At 34.5% G+C, this 17,067-nt stretch overlaps 1 protein-coding gene across 1 annotated transcript in view; it reads right to left on the bottom strand.

Annotated features, from left to right (window-relative positions):
* Nucleotides 1-297: 297 nt before the first annotated feature.
* Nucleotides 298-17,067, bottom strand: part of USP38 (ubiquitin specific peptidase 38) — a 19,028-nt gene continuing 2,258 nt past the window's right edge. The window contains exons 2-10 of the mRNA XM_015817179.1: nt 16,741-16,873; nt 14,114-14,243; nt 13,831-13,932; nt 12,650-12,808; nt 11,773-11,966; nt 10,681-10,774; nt 9,657-9,763; nt 7,310-8,645; nt 298-545 (exon numbers count right to left, since the gene is read on the bottom strand). Of these exons, the coding sequence (XP_015672665.1) occupies nt 384-545; nt 7,310-8,645; nt 9,657-9,763; nt 10,681-10,774; nt 11,773-11,966; nt 12,650-12,808; nt 13,831-13,932; nt 14,114-14,243; nt 16,741-16,873 (2,417 nt within the window). The 3' untranslated portion in view covers nt 298-383. The remainder of the gene's footprint in view (nt 546-7,309; nt 8,646-9,656; nt 9,764-10,680; nt 10,775-11,772; nt 11,967-12,649; nt 12,809-13,830; nt 13,933-14,113; nt 14,244-16,740; nt 16,874-17,067) is intronic.

Here is a 17,067-nt window from a genome sequence, read left to right on the forward strand (position 1 = left end):
TTGACAATTTACATATTTAAGAAATAAAACAAAATAAAACTCAAAAACACAAGCACTGTTGGTGTTCACACAAATATGTCTTTTTTCAAATATTTTATCACTGAACTTGGAATTAAATGTTTAAGTGCTTTTATCTGATCTATATTGGTTTTTAAAAAGTTTAATTCCTTTTTTGGCCAGGCGTATCTTTCCAAAAAACAAGTGAATTTAAGAGGTAGATTTCTCCATGATGCACTTATTTATTTCAAATAAAAACAAAAAACAAAAGTTTTTAGAACAAAAATCACATCTTGAAAAAAGCTTGGGACATTATTTAATACAGTTCAGTAACATAACAGTCCTGTGCAGGAATCAAAGCTATTTAGAAACCAATGCAATCTTCCTTAAAATACAAGCCTGCCAACAGTACTAAATCCTCCCCCACCACCTCCACCGGTTGGACCACAACTCCCTGGGGGATCATTGTCATCAAATCCATTTGGCCGAAAAGAACACGAAGCTGCAGATGCTTCTAGGGCCTGGGTTCGAGCGCTAAGCTCTTGTTCCTAAAAGGAAAAAAATGAATGGTAGTCATACACACAGACATCAATTTTTAAGAAAAGTGATTATAATGCAAATTTCAGGGGGAAAAATAGGAAACAGAATTCTACATATGACATAGCTATATCCAATATTTTTACACAAGACTTCTTCAAAGGTGACCATACAAATGTAAAACAAACACCCCACAAAATAAACCGAAGTATCCATTTGTTTTACTAGTTTTAGAAACTTTTGTTTTAAACTTAAGGATGCTTGTAACTATTCCAGAACATTTCAAATTTCGTGAACGAAGGTACATATATGTGTCCCAGGGTAATGTTACAGGATCCAATCTCAGTCGGTCACCAGGATCAAAGGTTTATTCTTCCATCAGAACCCATCAGAGACAGAACCTCTGCCTCTCCAGAAAATGTGCAGTATGCATTGTATGGTGCCCAGATGTGTGTGGGTTTAGCTGTTAATTAGGGTTTTGATGGCTGGCTATCGATTATTATGACAAAAATGTCATCCATGTAGCAGCGCCAAAATTTGGGGTGTAATTTTGAAAAATACAGTGCTGTCGTTTGCACAGGAGTGTTTCTGCAATGACTCTAGATATTGGGGATTCCACGGGTGTTCCTTTTATTTGCTCATATATTTCCTTTTTAAACATGAAAAAGATTTGTTCACAGTACTGGAGTAGATTCATGATTTGTGTCCTAGTTAGGTTGTTTTGATCTGTATTGTACTCTTCTAGTTTTCCGTTTATCACTTTATATGGTAAATGGGGAGGGATGGATGTAAATAAGGACATCATGTCAAAAGAGATCAAGATCTCTTTTGATCTTATCAGGAACCAGATTTAAGCCTCTGAGTTGTGTCAAAAATTATGTAGGTGATGTGACCGTGGAGCTCAAGGGTAGAGTCAGGAAACTTAATGAGAGGAACAGACGCCAGCCCAGGGAGCACCAAAATACACAAAATAGGGATCCCTCTCAGACGTATTGTAGCGCTAAAGGGTACTCCTACCTACAACCTGGCTAAATGGCTGGCACAACACTTAAGCTCATTTGGAGGTGGAAGAAACTTCAAATGTAATTTACTGTATTCCCTGCATGGATTGTCCCTGCAACTATGTGGGACAGATTGCAAGGATTCAATTTTGCAGTTACTATGATTGTTGGCCAAACAGGGACAAAAATAGCCAGGGGATTGAAGCCTCAAAAATACTTTCCTTGTCAGTCAACAGAAGTGCTGATTTACCACCAGCTTAACGGGAGCCAAGGGTACAGTGGAACAAGAAAACAACAATCAACAACTTAATAGCCAGCCAACACCCCAACAACTAAAAATCACACACAACCAGGCACTATATAAATACGTGTAGAACGGCCTAATGCACATATTCTGTAGAGAGAGAAGTTCCCTGATGATAAGCTCCAGCACGAGCCCAAAAGCTTGGAAGAATAAACCTTTGGTCCTGTTGAATTGACTCAGACTGGATCCTGCAACATTTTAAATTTCTTTAAAATCCTTTAACAAGGAGATACTAGATCCATCATAATTGTAGTATTCCCCCAGAAGATTCTAGAAAAATAGCTTGTATAGTTCTAATTAGTCTATCTACTGATGAAAAAAATGCAAAGTCCCATACGAAGGCACTCCTAGTTTTGCAATGATTGATTTTAGGGTGTAGGCAGAATTGTTTACTAAATTACCAGAGACAATTAAGAACATTAAATACTAGTCTTGCAGGAATCCTGTATAAATTCTTTGGCAATCTTTCTGGAGTATGTTTTCAGTTCTGTTAAATCATGAATTAAGATGTATAACAGATCAAGGACTCAAATGATCAGTATGCCTATCCTATTGTTATTCCCATTGAGTATTGCATTTATGAACTGGTAGAACTGTATAACATTTTGAATGAGTCAATAGATTCAACAGAGCATTGACTGGATCAAGTAAAGTGGATCCAAAGAACTTCAGAGTTTGGGTAGTTTTTATAATTCTTACAAATAATATACAGTGTAGTAACTTCAGCATGAATATTATGATTTCTGACACTGATACAAACAACTGGGCAGTAGTTTATTTGTTCATTATATCTACCAATCAGCTCTTTTACATGAGAAGGGCTAACCTTACTTAGGGTTTCTTTCACATTCTTTAATATGGCCAGTCTCAAGCCTTAATTTTACTCTCTCTTGTACTAATGGAATGTACTGATCCTGCAAACACAACTGGAAGTTCAACTCAGTTTTCAGAATTGTAAATATAGATTCAAAGTTATTAATTAACTAGCTATATAGAGCCACCCATTTGACTTATGACCTTGGATGGCAATAATTACCACACTTAACTTCCTGGTCCAATTACCAGAGAAATTGTCAAGTTTTTAATGTATTATAGAAGATCATCAGGATCAGGGACATTTCAATATTGGGGGAGAGGCTATTTTACAAAACAGATGCAACCACAGAGAGGTGCATTTCCTAAGTACCATCTGACAAGACTGTTTAATTGAGGGAACTCGATAACGCCCTTCGTGTCAGACCTCATTAGAAGCCATAAGAAGTATGGTTCCTTTACTTTTAAACTCTGCACAGCTAGAAAAGTTTTAAGCCTCTTTGTTCTTCAAAAATAAGACTGTTGTGTATAAGAGTGTGGTGTAGAAGCACAGGTGACATCTTTTCTATTTTGTTATGGATTACCTATCATTATGGCATTGTAACTGTACTAACATCCTTCTGCTGCCATGTCTGGCTAACCCAAGATATTACAGGTAAATCATATCCTTGATGCAACCAGGAATTCCATTATACCAAAAAGTGAAGTGAAACTGCTTCAGACATTCAACATTTTCTTATTATAAAGACAAATCTTTTTTTCCAAATGAAATCTTGAACTGGTGTCAATCCAACTGAACTGTGCTGAATTTTAAATCACAAAGTTGAACCTTCAAATTTCCAACTCTAGTCTAACCTGATTCACATAGAACTACTGACCAGATTCCTAGACTTTCCAATAGGAATTTATTTTGAGACTTACCTAACCTGCGTTTTGTGAATAAAATCTGCTCTATCATCAAGTTAATTTTTCACTTCCACTTCCACAGCTTTACAATGAATTAACAGACTTTATTGCAATCAGTCAGGGAGGTTTCCAAAATTATTGGACAATTTAAGTGAATTAGACTTTGCATTCTTCAATTACTTTGGATAGTGAGATAGGGGCATATAAATTTAATAAATAAATGTATATGGAATTTCTTATTCTAACACCAAGGTAGCTAATTCTGTACCAGCATTAATTTGCTTTTTGGACGCAGGACTGAACTATTTTTGGGTACCTCCTGGAGGAAAGAGAAAATGAGGCTGTCCTCGGAAAATTTGGCACCACTTAAGGAAGTTCTTAAGATCATTAATGTCTCTTGAGACTATGGCTAAAGATGCTGCAAATGATCAAAACCATTGGAAAACATTCACTGCCCAATATGCTCTGTAGAAGACCTTGATGATGATAATGACTTAAACCATTTTTGAGGGTAAGTTGTAGACAAAAATACGCCCAATTGAAAAACTGACGCATTACTTGACTGCTTTTAACAAATTAAGTGTTTCCCACTTTTCCTTATCCACATAAATATCCAAATCATGGGCTTCCGGTTTGTGATTTTGGCACTGGCGGACGTGCAGGGCGATCGCTCCCTCCACCGTCCAGTTTTCTCCCACCAGGGGACCCTGAAAAGAGTCGGAAGTCATCCTGGAGGGGCGACGAACGTGAAGAGGACTCTGAGCGATTGTGGAAGGGCGGCAGCCCTCCTGTTTGATCCCGGGCAACTCTTTGAACTGATGGGGAAAAGATCGGCCATTAACATGACCCATCACTAAGCCATTACCAGCTAAGGCCAAAATTACTAACAACACTTCGAAAGCACCGTGGAGGAATTGGGTGAGATCTTACCTTCTTTGTACCCCAAGTATCTTCCTGTAAAAAGCTTCTTAATTGCTTCCCCCTGTGAGGAGAGAGGGAAGGGAACGTTCTCCTCCCACCCTCTAAAATGGCGGCGTTTGTTTACCTCCGGGACATAAAGCCTTGAAAAGAACAGCTAAATAATTGGATTTGTATCTACTTGATATTCAGGGACCCAAAAAGTTCCTACTGTTACGGGGATTTGCTACTCTATCTACTGGTAAAAAAGATGAAAAAGAACTTAAATTGGACAAAAACCTAGCTTGGGAGGACATCTTGTGGCAAAACTTGGTACAGCAAGTGAATATTCTTGATAAAAAGACCTGCTCATAGCCCAGATCTGTCCTTTGTATTATCTAAAAGAGATTAAAAGCTGAGAGAACAGCTGGGCGGTGAAATTGCTTTTTAGGACTGTGGAGGTGAATACTCACTGACTCTCGCTTAATAAATAGCCTTCACTAAAAGACCATTTATAGCCATATCAGAAATGGAAGAGGACCAGCAACAAATTTTGGCTAATTACAAACTTATACTTGAAAGATTTTTTGAAGCTACTGAGATAATTAAAGCTAGACTGAAAGACAAAAGCGCCAGCTTAAACCTACAAAGCGAAACCCTGATTGCAACCAAATAACTTACAATTCAAAAAACAATAGAAGCAGAAGAAATTAATACCAAGACAGAGGACTTTAAAGAACAGCAAGTACAATGTACTGAAAATCTAGACAACCAAACCCTGATTGCAAATAAAGAATCTACAATCCAAAAAACAACAGAAGCGGAAGAAAGTAATATTAAGCTCGAGGGTGCTAAAAATCAACAAGTACAGCCTACTGAAAACCTAGACAACCAAACAACTGTAAAATTGGATATGACTTTCTACTTACACCAGAAGAAACCTGAGGAAGAAGACCAGACTGAATTGAAGACAAAAATACTAGAGCAAATATGGGGATCTGGGCCACCAGGGCGACAACTTAACGACCATAAATGGGCCAATTCCTGTGGAAAATTGATAACTAGATGGTCTCCTTTGATTCAACTAACATGTACAAGAATGAAGGGAGATCTATCTGATGATCTAAAGGCATTGGTATGGAAGCCTGGTTGGCATAAAAAGAAAGCTAGAGTTAGATTTAAAAAATGGGGTCTTTTGATTTATTAGAGAGGATCCTAAAGTCTCAACTAATGGGCTAAAGGGAGATTTTGAGATGAAGGGAAATATATTTATTAGATTTAACTATTGTTGGAAAATGATAAAAAAATAAGGAATTAATTGGCCTACTATTGAGGATTTAGATTTATAAGGGAAATTAAAATTAACTATTAGGAAATAGCTTTGAATTATTGTTTACCCCAGATAACATATAGATGATGGATTTGAGACAATAAAGGATACTGTTAGTAAGTGGTGATGTACTAGGAGGAGAAATAGAAAATGTCTATCAAAATAAGAATATATTTAAGTAAGTAATAGTGTATTTTAGATATAATTTTTATGTAGTGAAATAAAGGAAATTTGGGTTACCCAAAATTTAAATACTATGGATATTAAAGGTTAAATTGGAATACTGTAATTAAAAATTAAGTAAAATTTAAATACAGGACGTGGATATGTATAAGCATAAATATATTGATAAATGTTTTAACTGAGCTTGTTATAATTACAAATTTACTAGCTTAAATATGATATAGCAAATGTTAAGGGAAATAGAGAAGGATTTTTTTGATGATGTAACCTGAGATATGTACTAAAGATTTTGTTATTGTATTATTGACTACCCAATCACCACGCTGCTTTCTAAATACTTAAATGTAAAACTGGAAAACCAATAAAAACTTGTTATATAAAAAATATCCAAATCATGGATTATTTATCGCTTCATTTATATGACCAAGTAACTCTACACCTAAAATCACATTTGTATGGCTCAAATGCCATATAAATATTGCAATTTTCAAATTCTTCTAAGATTTTTCCTTGATCCGTTTTTTCCTGTCATCCTCTGTATATAATCCTTCTGTCTAGTCATTTTCCTTATTGTCTCACTCTCTCGACACTCATCACCTTAGTTCTCACATGTGCTTGTGAAATCGAGGAGTATACTTAACATATGCTAAGATTTTGTAATTTTGCCCAAGTCAATTTCAACTGGATTCCACTTCAAACTTTTTCAGGTTAGAATTATTCAAAACTAGTGTGTGAGTCACCAGAGTCGCACATGTGAAATGGTCAGCTATATAAATTGAATAAAAAAATACATTGAGATATATGTTAACCTAACAACTCTAAGAATATTCATTAAATAATGGAAGGTCAAGAGCTGACAAGTACTGGTATTCTTCACGTTGACTCCTACTCTTTGTTTTTAAAAAAGAATTGAAGTATACTGCTGAGGTAGAAAGAGATTTATACTTGCCATATTGAAAAATATGAACACTTCAGTAAATTCTCAAATCAACCTAAACCTTTTTGTCAAATTGAATTCTAAATTGTAGTTTACAGTACCCTGAGTTTTTAAATGACTTCATTTTATGTAAAGCCTTTAATTCTATAATTATAATATTTATATATTCAACAAATGCAGATCAGATAAAATCCCACTCAGATTCACCTCAATCTGTGAGATGGGTGAAAAATAAATAATAATAAAATACTTTATAAAGCAATCCATAACATTATCTTAACAATGCTGGTTAATCAGAATAATCTGCCTAGATTTGTATTCCCAACCTTGTATTATATTGTCCACATTTACAGTTTACATTAACTACAGAACTGATTTCCTTCAGATTAATATCTGCACCTTACCTGCAAATACAGCTTATTATCTTTTGTAATTGCATCCATAAGTTCTTTCTGCAGAGGGGGATCTCCATTGATCCAGACTCCACTGGCTGATTTAGTACTGATAGTCCCAGCATTATTTTGTTTTTTGTAAAACAGCACATAAGCAGTATCTTTGGGGAATCTGCTTGTAATTTTTTGGACTGATTGAAATGAGGTGAATGTCACTCTGCTGTCATTAAATAGAAACCATTCCTTTGACACTTCATTTTCATCCAGACCCTTTTCAGTAGCTGCAGTTAAATTGCTCTGAGGATAAGCTAAAGCCAGAGTTTGGGACTGATCAAAAGATCCCAGTGAAGACCCTGAATTAGCAACATTTCTTCCATAAGAATAATAATGCCCACTTTCAGAAGATATGCCAGAGTGTACAACTACAGAACTTAATACATAAGGGATTAGTTGAGGGCAACCAACTTCTTCAGCACCAGAAGGCTTTAGCTTTTTAGCCAGATTCTCCCCTGTATCAGAAAACTCAACACTCATAGACCAAATGCCTGACAATGTACTTAAGGATGAGAGAGTTCTATTAACAGGTAATTCTAGAACAAGCGGAAGAGACACATTATCTAGGATTTTGCGCCTAATATGACACTTGGGATCATATGAAAATCTCAAAAGAGTCAGGATGAGGTATTCTGGCTCCTCTACAATTTGCATAATTTTTTCTGCATTTTGTAAGGAGGCACATTTTTCACAAAAGTATTTGTTATCCCCTTTAAGAACTTCAGGTGCCAAAAAATAATTTAGCAAATCAGTAACTGAAGGAGTAACTTCACTGATGTGTTTCTTCAAGTTATCCCCAAGTTCAGTCTTACAGATAAAAGGATCGGTAACATTTTCAGAATTTGAGTCAGTGGGGGGATCTTTCAAAGTCCCATCATTTGTGATCATTTCACAGGAATCACCAACGGTGACCACATCAGATGGCATCTCTGTCACGGGGCTCAATGCCCTAGCATTGACCTGTTCCATGGCGTCATCTTTCTCATCAGATGAATGTTCTACAGTTGGCGGACCAACATTTTTAAAGAATACTGGAGGACAAAAAGCAAGTGAAAGATCTGTGAAGGCTTCTTCTTTATGAGAAGTACTTTTGCAATTTAAACAGCATATGCTTGTTTGCAGTTTCCCTCTAAACATTTTTTCTATCAAGGTTCTCTCCTCTTTCATTGAACATGACTGCTTGATATACAGTGGAGATTTGTTGGCTACTTCTTGGACCAGGGACTCTTCATTCATATCCTCAGAAAGCTTTGATGAAGACAGAATTTTCAAGGTTCTCTCTTCTTCATGTAGCCTTAGGGAAAAAAAATTCTATTCAAATTATATTGTTCTCCACCAGTTTACCTATTTGATACATTACTATGTTTCAGTATGCTTATACATACAACCAATTATTTACTAGGCAAGTCTAGTGTGAAAGAAATAGTTAGTCCTTGACTTACAACAGTTCATTTAGTGACCGTTCCAAGTTACAACAGCACTGAAGTTTTTCACACTTATGATCATTGCAGCACCCTCATAGTCAAAATAGATCATAGATCAAAATTCACATGCTTGACAACTGACTCGTATTTATGACGGTTGCAGTGTCCTGGGGTCATGTGATTGCATTTGGCAACCTTCTTACAAGCGAAGTCAATGAGGAAGACAGATTTACTTAACCACTGGATTATTAACTTTACATCTGTAGTGATTCACTTAACAATTGTGGCAAGAAAGGTTGTAAAATGGGGCAAATTTCACTTAACAACTGTCTCGCTTAGCAACAAAAATTTTGGGCTCAATTGTGGTCGTCAAGTCAAGAACTATTTGTACTTTGAATGCCGTCTCCCCAACTACAGATTAATATACTCTGCTCCATTGCTTTAATTCTAACAGTTACTTTACTTTAGTTTATTACAGTGGGGTAATGTTTGTGCTGTTTGGCATATCCTATGAATTTTGTAGACAAAGAAACATCCCACTGCAGAGATTCAAATGGAAACAGAAACTGAAAACCAAGATTGTATTGAAAGAGACTATGATTGAGATGTCATACATGTCAAAAGCAAAGCATGTTATTTCAAACTATATAAAATTTGATTATTTTATTTTTAAGTAATAGTTGTTTTTACAAATATACCATATTTTTTGTACCTGAAGATTGGGAAGACTACTTCAGGTTTTGCAGCTCTCTGTGAAAGAAGCTTATGGTGACTACTTCTTACCCAACAAAGTTACAAGAAATGCATTGCCTATAACGTATTTTGCATATAAAATGTATTTAAAAATAACATCTTGGATAATGAATTCTGATTATCATTACCTGTCTAGCAGGAACCTAAGATATTCAGAGCAGTCCTGCTGAGATCTAGAAGTAAACCAAGGAGGCCTAGATGCCTCAAAGAAAAGGCGAGGAGCATAGGCATCCCTCTAAATAAAAAAAAAACAAATAAGACAAAACAAATTTGAAACACTGGCATTATTCTACAAAGCAATTCATAATTTGTAAAAACAGAAATCAAGTGAATAGGAGGCAAGTATAGTAGATGTCAGCCTTAACAGGTATATCAGATAGGAAACAGACCTTATAAGCTACTTCTAAATTTATTGTAAGGCTACATTAACATAATTTTGCAAATCTAAAAGTACAAATCTCCAATCATATTTCATTTAAAACCTGAGAAGTTAGGGAGAGTTATGTAGCTGCAGGATGTACCTTCTTATCTGATTGTTCCCTAGACATGATCTCTTCACCCCACTTCTCAAAGTCTTTCTCACATACTTTTACATAGTGGAAAAGCTAAGGATTAATGAACTGTTCTGACAGCAGAAAAATCCAAATATGTAATATCTATTTCCCAATTCATGTTAAAATTCAATCTTAAATATTAATTTAGAATAAAAAGTATATTTGAAATACAGGGAAAATAATAGTTATCATTAAAGACGCCTAATGAAATTTCATATATTCAGGTGCAATGAGAATTGTTTAACGTTCTTTTCCAAAGTAATTTTGGACATTAATCCTAACCCCCTAATGTGTTACTTTAACTTGTGGGGGGAATGTTTGAATAAAACATTTGATTATACTGAATTTAAAATTACTGTTTTATAAGTGCACCTTATAATTTTACAAGCACAGTATCAGTATAATGCTCAGTTTCAACGAATCTGCATTTTTCCCAGAAGTATCCAATTTTTGTTTCAAAATTTCAGAGATGAAACAAAATGGTCTGCATTTTCTACTGATTTATAAAAAATGCAAATATTCCACAATCAATTCTACACATAAATAAGGCAAACCTCCCTTTTTTGCAATATTACTTTAATTTTCAGAATACACAAACCTGTGTATGAGCAAGAAATGCAAAAAGATGTTGTAATTTTCTCATTAGTGAATTGCACCCATTTAGATTTAATGATAGCACATGTCTTCTGAAACTGCAAAAGATGAGATCATAAAGTTTTCAGATACAAATTTATACAAAGATACTCCGATGTTTCAAGAGCATTTACTAAGCTAATTTAAAATAATTTAACTATGTTCGAAATCATATTAGCAATATGAGACTGTTCAAATTTGAATTAAATTTTAATACTAAGCCATATTTTTGAAGAACAATTTAATCACTTTCGGAAATGACTTTGTTTTGGTTTGAAATTTAGAAGAAAAAAAACAGCCTTCAATAAATTGTCCAATTATAAATAATGCAGAAGGGATGTCTTTAAATTTCCTCTAGTACAGAAATAGGTTTGGGGTCCCTAATCCCCGGGCCATGGATTGGCACTAGTGTGCAATCTGTTGGGAACCGGGCCACGCAAGCGCCAGGAGAGCATGTGAAGCTTTTTTTGCACATGCGCAGGGTTAGGTTGCATGCGCGTAACCATCCCCTCCCGCTGCTGCCCACCTCTTCACTGTCTTGTTGCTGCCTCCTGCCCGCCCCCGGTCCACAGACCCAAAAAGGTTGGGGACCACTGCATTAACTCATACAGAAAGCTATATAAATGCCAGAATCATAATGTGAACTGAGGCATGGAAACATATTCTGCTACTTACTCAGATTCTTACTGCTATATTCAAGCCATCAGAGAACTACTAGTAGAAATAATAACTTAAATTTATATGGCATTCAACTTCCAGCGATTCTGGGCATTTACAAATTGTTCAAAACATTTAAAAACAAGAAATAAAACAAGGAACACAAAACAAGGAAACAAATATGGCAAAGAAAACAAGCCTAGATTGTAACAAGGAAAGGGAAGATAATGGGTGCCAGTTGTCATCACCAACAGCTATGTCTTCAGGGCCCTTTGAAATGCCAGTATGGTAGAGACTGTTTGAATCTTATATTTGAAAAATGCCATATATTTTTCTAAAAAAGAAAACATACTGCATACATAAAAAGTTGCAACCTTAAAACAAATAGGATTAAACTTACTCTGTAGCCATGAATAGTGCTTGAATCACACTGTTCATGTAACAAGTATTTCCTAAATTAATCAGACCAGTCTTTCCAGTTTCAGATTTTCCAGAAAATCTAGACAGACAAGATTGCAAGGAACTGGACTGAGATGTCCAGGCACTCTGATTCAGTATCATCTTAATTTTTTCTTCATTGGGTTTGGAAAGCTCCTATAATGAAAACAGAGAGACAAGTTGAACAATGAGTATTATGCAACTGTTTTCATGACATTTACATCTACTAAAAGAGCAGTCAAACAGCCTATGTCCCACCAGTTTCAAATCTTAACAACTTCTCTGCTAGGAAAAGCGCCTATTTATAAACTGACAACATATAACCATCTTGTTCACCATGATATATTTTTTTCTTTCTTGCACTGCAAATCAAGGATTAAAGCTAAGTGCTCACCAACCCATCTTGTGGAAGTTTATTACATAAATCTAAACACGTATTATCTTCTAAAACACTATTCAGTTCCCATGATAACAAAAATGTGAAAATCTTTTTCCTAATCTGGAAATCTTTGGGCTAGTTTAAACAGCAATCTCTGATATAAAGAATTAGCTAAAATAATCTTTTCTTTTTAATAATTAATAGGCAAAAAATACCTCTATGAAAATCTTACCATGTTGAAATAAAAATACACATTACCATTTTCTTTTATGGATAAAACAACTCAAGATCTTATTTAAAAGATTTACATTAATGACACTGTTACTTTTTACCTGCTTACTGATTTCAATGTTTTTCTTTATTTTTTCCTGAAATCCAAAAATAACTGATACAATTTTATGCATAAGAATAAAAAATGATGTTTAAGCCCTTCAGTACTGAAATATTTGTATTTACATACCTTTATTGCTTCTAGAATAGGTTCATAAAGTTCTGGGAATCCAGAGTAATGGTACATCATACAGTGCATTAATTCACTCAGCTGTTCTAAGAATGCTGTGCTGGTAGGCAGACCATTACTTTTGACCAATATTACCAATTTAACCACATGTGGAACAATCTAATTTTAAGATAAATAGATTAATGATTGGCTTGCTTGTTGAACATAACACATTTTAAAGACAATTACTATATTACGAAGTCAGAACATAATAATTAACTATCTATTTACCTTAATTGATCAGTTTTATCTTTATTCTTTAAATGAGCAATTTGAAGTTAAGAAACATAATTTCACATTTTATTGGGATTGAAATCAGGATAGCCACTGCTAATACATTGTTGCCCTACATGCTGTGATTGAAACATTTAGTAACTTTTTAAAATATATGGTTAAGTCTGCAAACATATAAAACATTCTATGTTTTATGAGCTCTTCCTGAAATTAATTTTACAGCTCCACAATTTTCCACATCTGCTAGCAAATAAGGAAAAACCTTATGAAAGTGCTAAAAAGAACACTCCATCATTTTAGAATTAGCAGAGTACAACTTGACCATTCATTCCTATAATTTTTAGTTTACTTTGCATTATTGCTAAATTATAACTCATGCTGTTCTTTATAACAGACCTCTGTAGCAATGTAACAAATAAAATGAATTGCATCCAAGTTCACTGATGACAGACTATTTAAATTCAGTTAAAGCTTCAATGAAGCAAAATGGAAAAATAATTTTGATGATTTCACTTTCATTCTGTATCAGCCATTCCTATTCCATGAGGTTATCAAGATAGGAATATCAGAGGGGGCATACATTTCTACACGGTCAAAAACATTTTGGCCACTAGAATAACATAATTTGATACAACCCAGTGTAAGATACAACACTCTTAGAAAGAAAGTGTTAAGAACTTTATAGACATAAGGTTATAGACTTAATGGTTTTATGACATAAACCATTAAGATTGAGGAAGATAAAACTGAAGTTAAGAATCAATTATAATATAATCAAATTTTATGTTTCTTTTTTTCTGGGTTGTAAGGATATGATTTTGGCTTTATTGATATAATAGTGAGATGTCCTGCTTATAGGTATTTTCTTTCTCAGTGACAATTTTAAAGCAAAAAAAGAAAAAACTCACCAAATGAAAAGCCTCTGGAGAATGCTGAAAACTGAGCAACATATGGGAAAGGACAGCCAAAGCACCAGGTCTCACCAGAGGAAACCAAAGGCGATTAAATACCTTGCAGGAAAAGGAAGAATTGTTATTAAAAATAAGAAATGTACAGAAGTATTATAATTCTGTATCATATATTTACAAATACACAAATTAAAGTGAAAATTTTTTATAAAAAAGCAATCCGTTTACAATTTTATTACAACATCAACTAACATTCTAATAATCACTGAGTAATAATACTTACCAATTCAATCTTAAGCAAAGTAACATCAATAAGGATAGTAAACTTCTGAACTGCAGCCAGTCCTTTCAATAATGCTATCACCCAGGTCTCCACATGCTGAGCTAATGGCCAGGACAACCAATCAATCATCCTGAAAAGTGATGAATTTCTCTTTTTTAGTATTTTAGCTGCAAAATCTATATCCCAGTTACTCAATTTCTGAACTCTGGTACTGGTTTTCATATTATATCAATTATATGAAGGTCATAGGTTACCCTGAGACCATATGATGCTCTGGCTGAGGGAAAAACTTTGCCAGATAGCTCTTTTCCTTTAGGGAAGCTATAGAAAAGATTCAATATTTTGTCTCTTGTTTCCCTCAAGGCAACACATATTTTGTTATTTGCAGTGCTCTAAGGAATAAATTATATAGACATCACAATACAGTTTTATCACATTAGGTAAACAAAACTATCAAAGTTCTTTACATTATCACCAATCCATCATCAAACATCTATTATAGTAAAAAAACAAATTCTTCATAGCATAATTTGATATTCCACAAATAATCTTCAAGTTAGATTTGCTATTAAGCCACAATATTCACCATTTTTGTAATTTTAAAATATTTTTTTCTCCCAGATTTGTTATCCCCAATACACGTTTCTACATTCTGTAATTACATGAGACCTCCATTAAGTTTTCCTTGGAAAGCAGAAGTGCTACTGATTTTTGTTGGAAAAATAAGTTTCATGATCTAATTTTAAAAAATGTTAATTTCTTCCCCATTTCCTAACATTAGGTTAGTTGCTAGGAAAGCTGCATTACCCATCATCCTAGGTAATGTAGAATAAATAAAATGAAACACCCCAAGGAAAAAGGTGGCTAATCAAGTAAGGACACCTGAGAAGGCTAAGGAAATGTCTACAAGAAAATATGAGGAACAGTAGTTCTAAATTCTTCACACGTTTAGTACAGGAGTTCAAAAAAAGTTTGAAATTACAATGAAACACAAACCTTTTCTAAGAATTCTCATTTTTTCATTACTGTTCTTTTTGTCAAACACAATCCACCTTCAAAAGTATCCTCATTTCTAATGAAATGGCACTATTTTCCTAAGCCATGCATGGACTTTGTAGTCTACAGTAATTAAAATATATAGGCATATTCCGTGCACTGAGCTTTTGTAATCACAGAAAAAGTATTCCCATATAAAATAGATACCATACAGTCAGCACACCTTTTAATAACTTTTTAGCTAATGAAAAATAAAATATGCTATTGTACTCCTATGTATTCTATTTTGGAAGAAAAGATAGGAAAGAAAAAGATAAATTTCTTATTTAGAGGGCTAGCTTACTGCATGGCCAATTTAAGCTGCTTAAATCAATGCAAAAGGAATTTTGTCCGACTGTGGCGCAGCTGGATTAGTCTGGAGCTGAACATGCTTAAAACTGTAGAAAGGAAGAGCGGATTTTAGGAGGAGCCCTTCTATTTTACCATTTCTTACTATATTTGACAGAACAGTATCAGCAGTAGAGTCCTTCAGTTTTTGAGTTCTATAATTTCCCAGGACTTGCGATGGATGCTTAACATGAGAACCATCATTAAAAAGGCACAACAAATAATGTTCTTCCTGTATCAGCTCAGGGGTTGATATAGTTTTACAGAGGAATTATTGAGTCTGTTATTTGTACTTCAATAATTGTCTGGTTTAGTACAGCAACCCAACAGGACAGGTACAGACTTCAACTGATAGTCAAGACTGCAGAAAGAATAACTGCAACCAGCTTTCCTTCCATAGAAGACCTGTATATTACACAAATCAGAAAAAGGGCTGAAATTATATCTGCAGATACCTCACATCCTGGACATAAACTATTTTGCCTCAGGATGGTGCTATAGGGCCTTGTATACCAAGACAACTAGACACAAGGACAGTTTTTTCCTCATGCCATCACTCTGCTGAACAGAGTGATTCTCGCAGTTTCCATCTAATTTGTATGCATATTAAACCATGCAGTGCGGTTGTGGCATTATTTATCCTTTTCATTATCTTCTTCATTTCCCAATTTTATTGGTATTATATTATTCTCTCTGTTGCTTGCAAGTACATGGAGTGCTTCTGTACTGGACATAAATTCCTTATGTTTCTAATTACACTTGGCCAAATAAAGTATTCCATTCCAAATACAAATCCAACACAGTAAACACCATGTTCAGATATATGCAGATTTAATCTGCACATTAACTAGAATGGGCTTGGTTATCTGAAGGATTACCTCCGCCTGATTGTTTGTAGTTGTGCCTTTAAGTCTGACAGAAGAGGCATGCTTCAGGTCAGGTTTAGTAGGGAATGCTATGTGTTGGGCCCTGAGAGCCCTTTCTGTTGTGATATCCATGCTTTGTGACAGTAGGCCATACAATAGTTATGTTAATTTGTCATTGTTTTTATTCATCTGCTATTTATATGTATATTGTCGGTATTTTTTTGTTTTGTTTGCTGTGGTTTCAATACTATACACTATCCAGAGCGATGAACTTGAAATAAGCAGTGATATAAATTGAAATAATAATCTTCCCTTTAAAATGCATGTAATAAACAAGATGCTTAATTAAGTTAACAAGTACTCTTTTCAATACTATACCTGCATAAAGCTTGTGTCATACTTGCATCTTTTACATTGGGATCTGTGGTAAGGCTTCCAATCAGGACTGTAATCATTTGTAAAGGGATATGCTGCACAAGACTTGCCAAAGCAACCGAAGGTTCAGAAGTATCTATAATTACCAAACATATAAGAAATTATTATACATTACTTCTACTTTTTTCCATTAAGATTTGAATCAATTTTAAAAGGCTATGTTTCAAGTTTAACCATATTCTGAACCAATTCAAAGTTCTCAGACTCTTCAAACCCAAATGGAGTAATATTAAGTAGAAGCTCTTTGCTGGAAGGATAAAAGATACTGTT

This window comes from Protobothrops mucrosquamatus, unplaced genomic scaffold, assembly GCF_001527695.2.
Source record: "Protobothrops mucrosquamatus isolate PMUCROS unplaced genomic scaffold, P.Mucros_1.0 scaffold559, whole genome shotgun sequence".
NCBI classification, from domain to species: Eukaryota; Metazoa; Chordata; class Lepidosauria; order Squamata; family Viperidae; genus Protobothrops; species Protobothrops mucrosquamatus.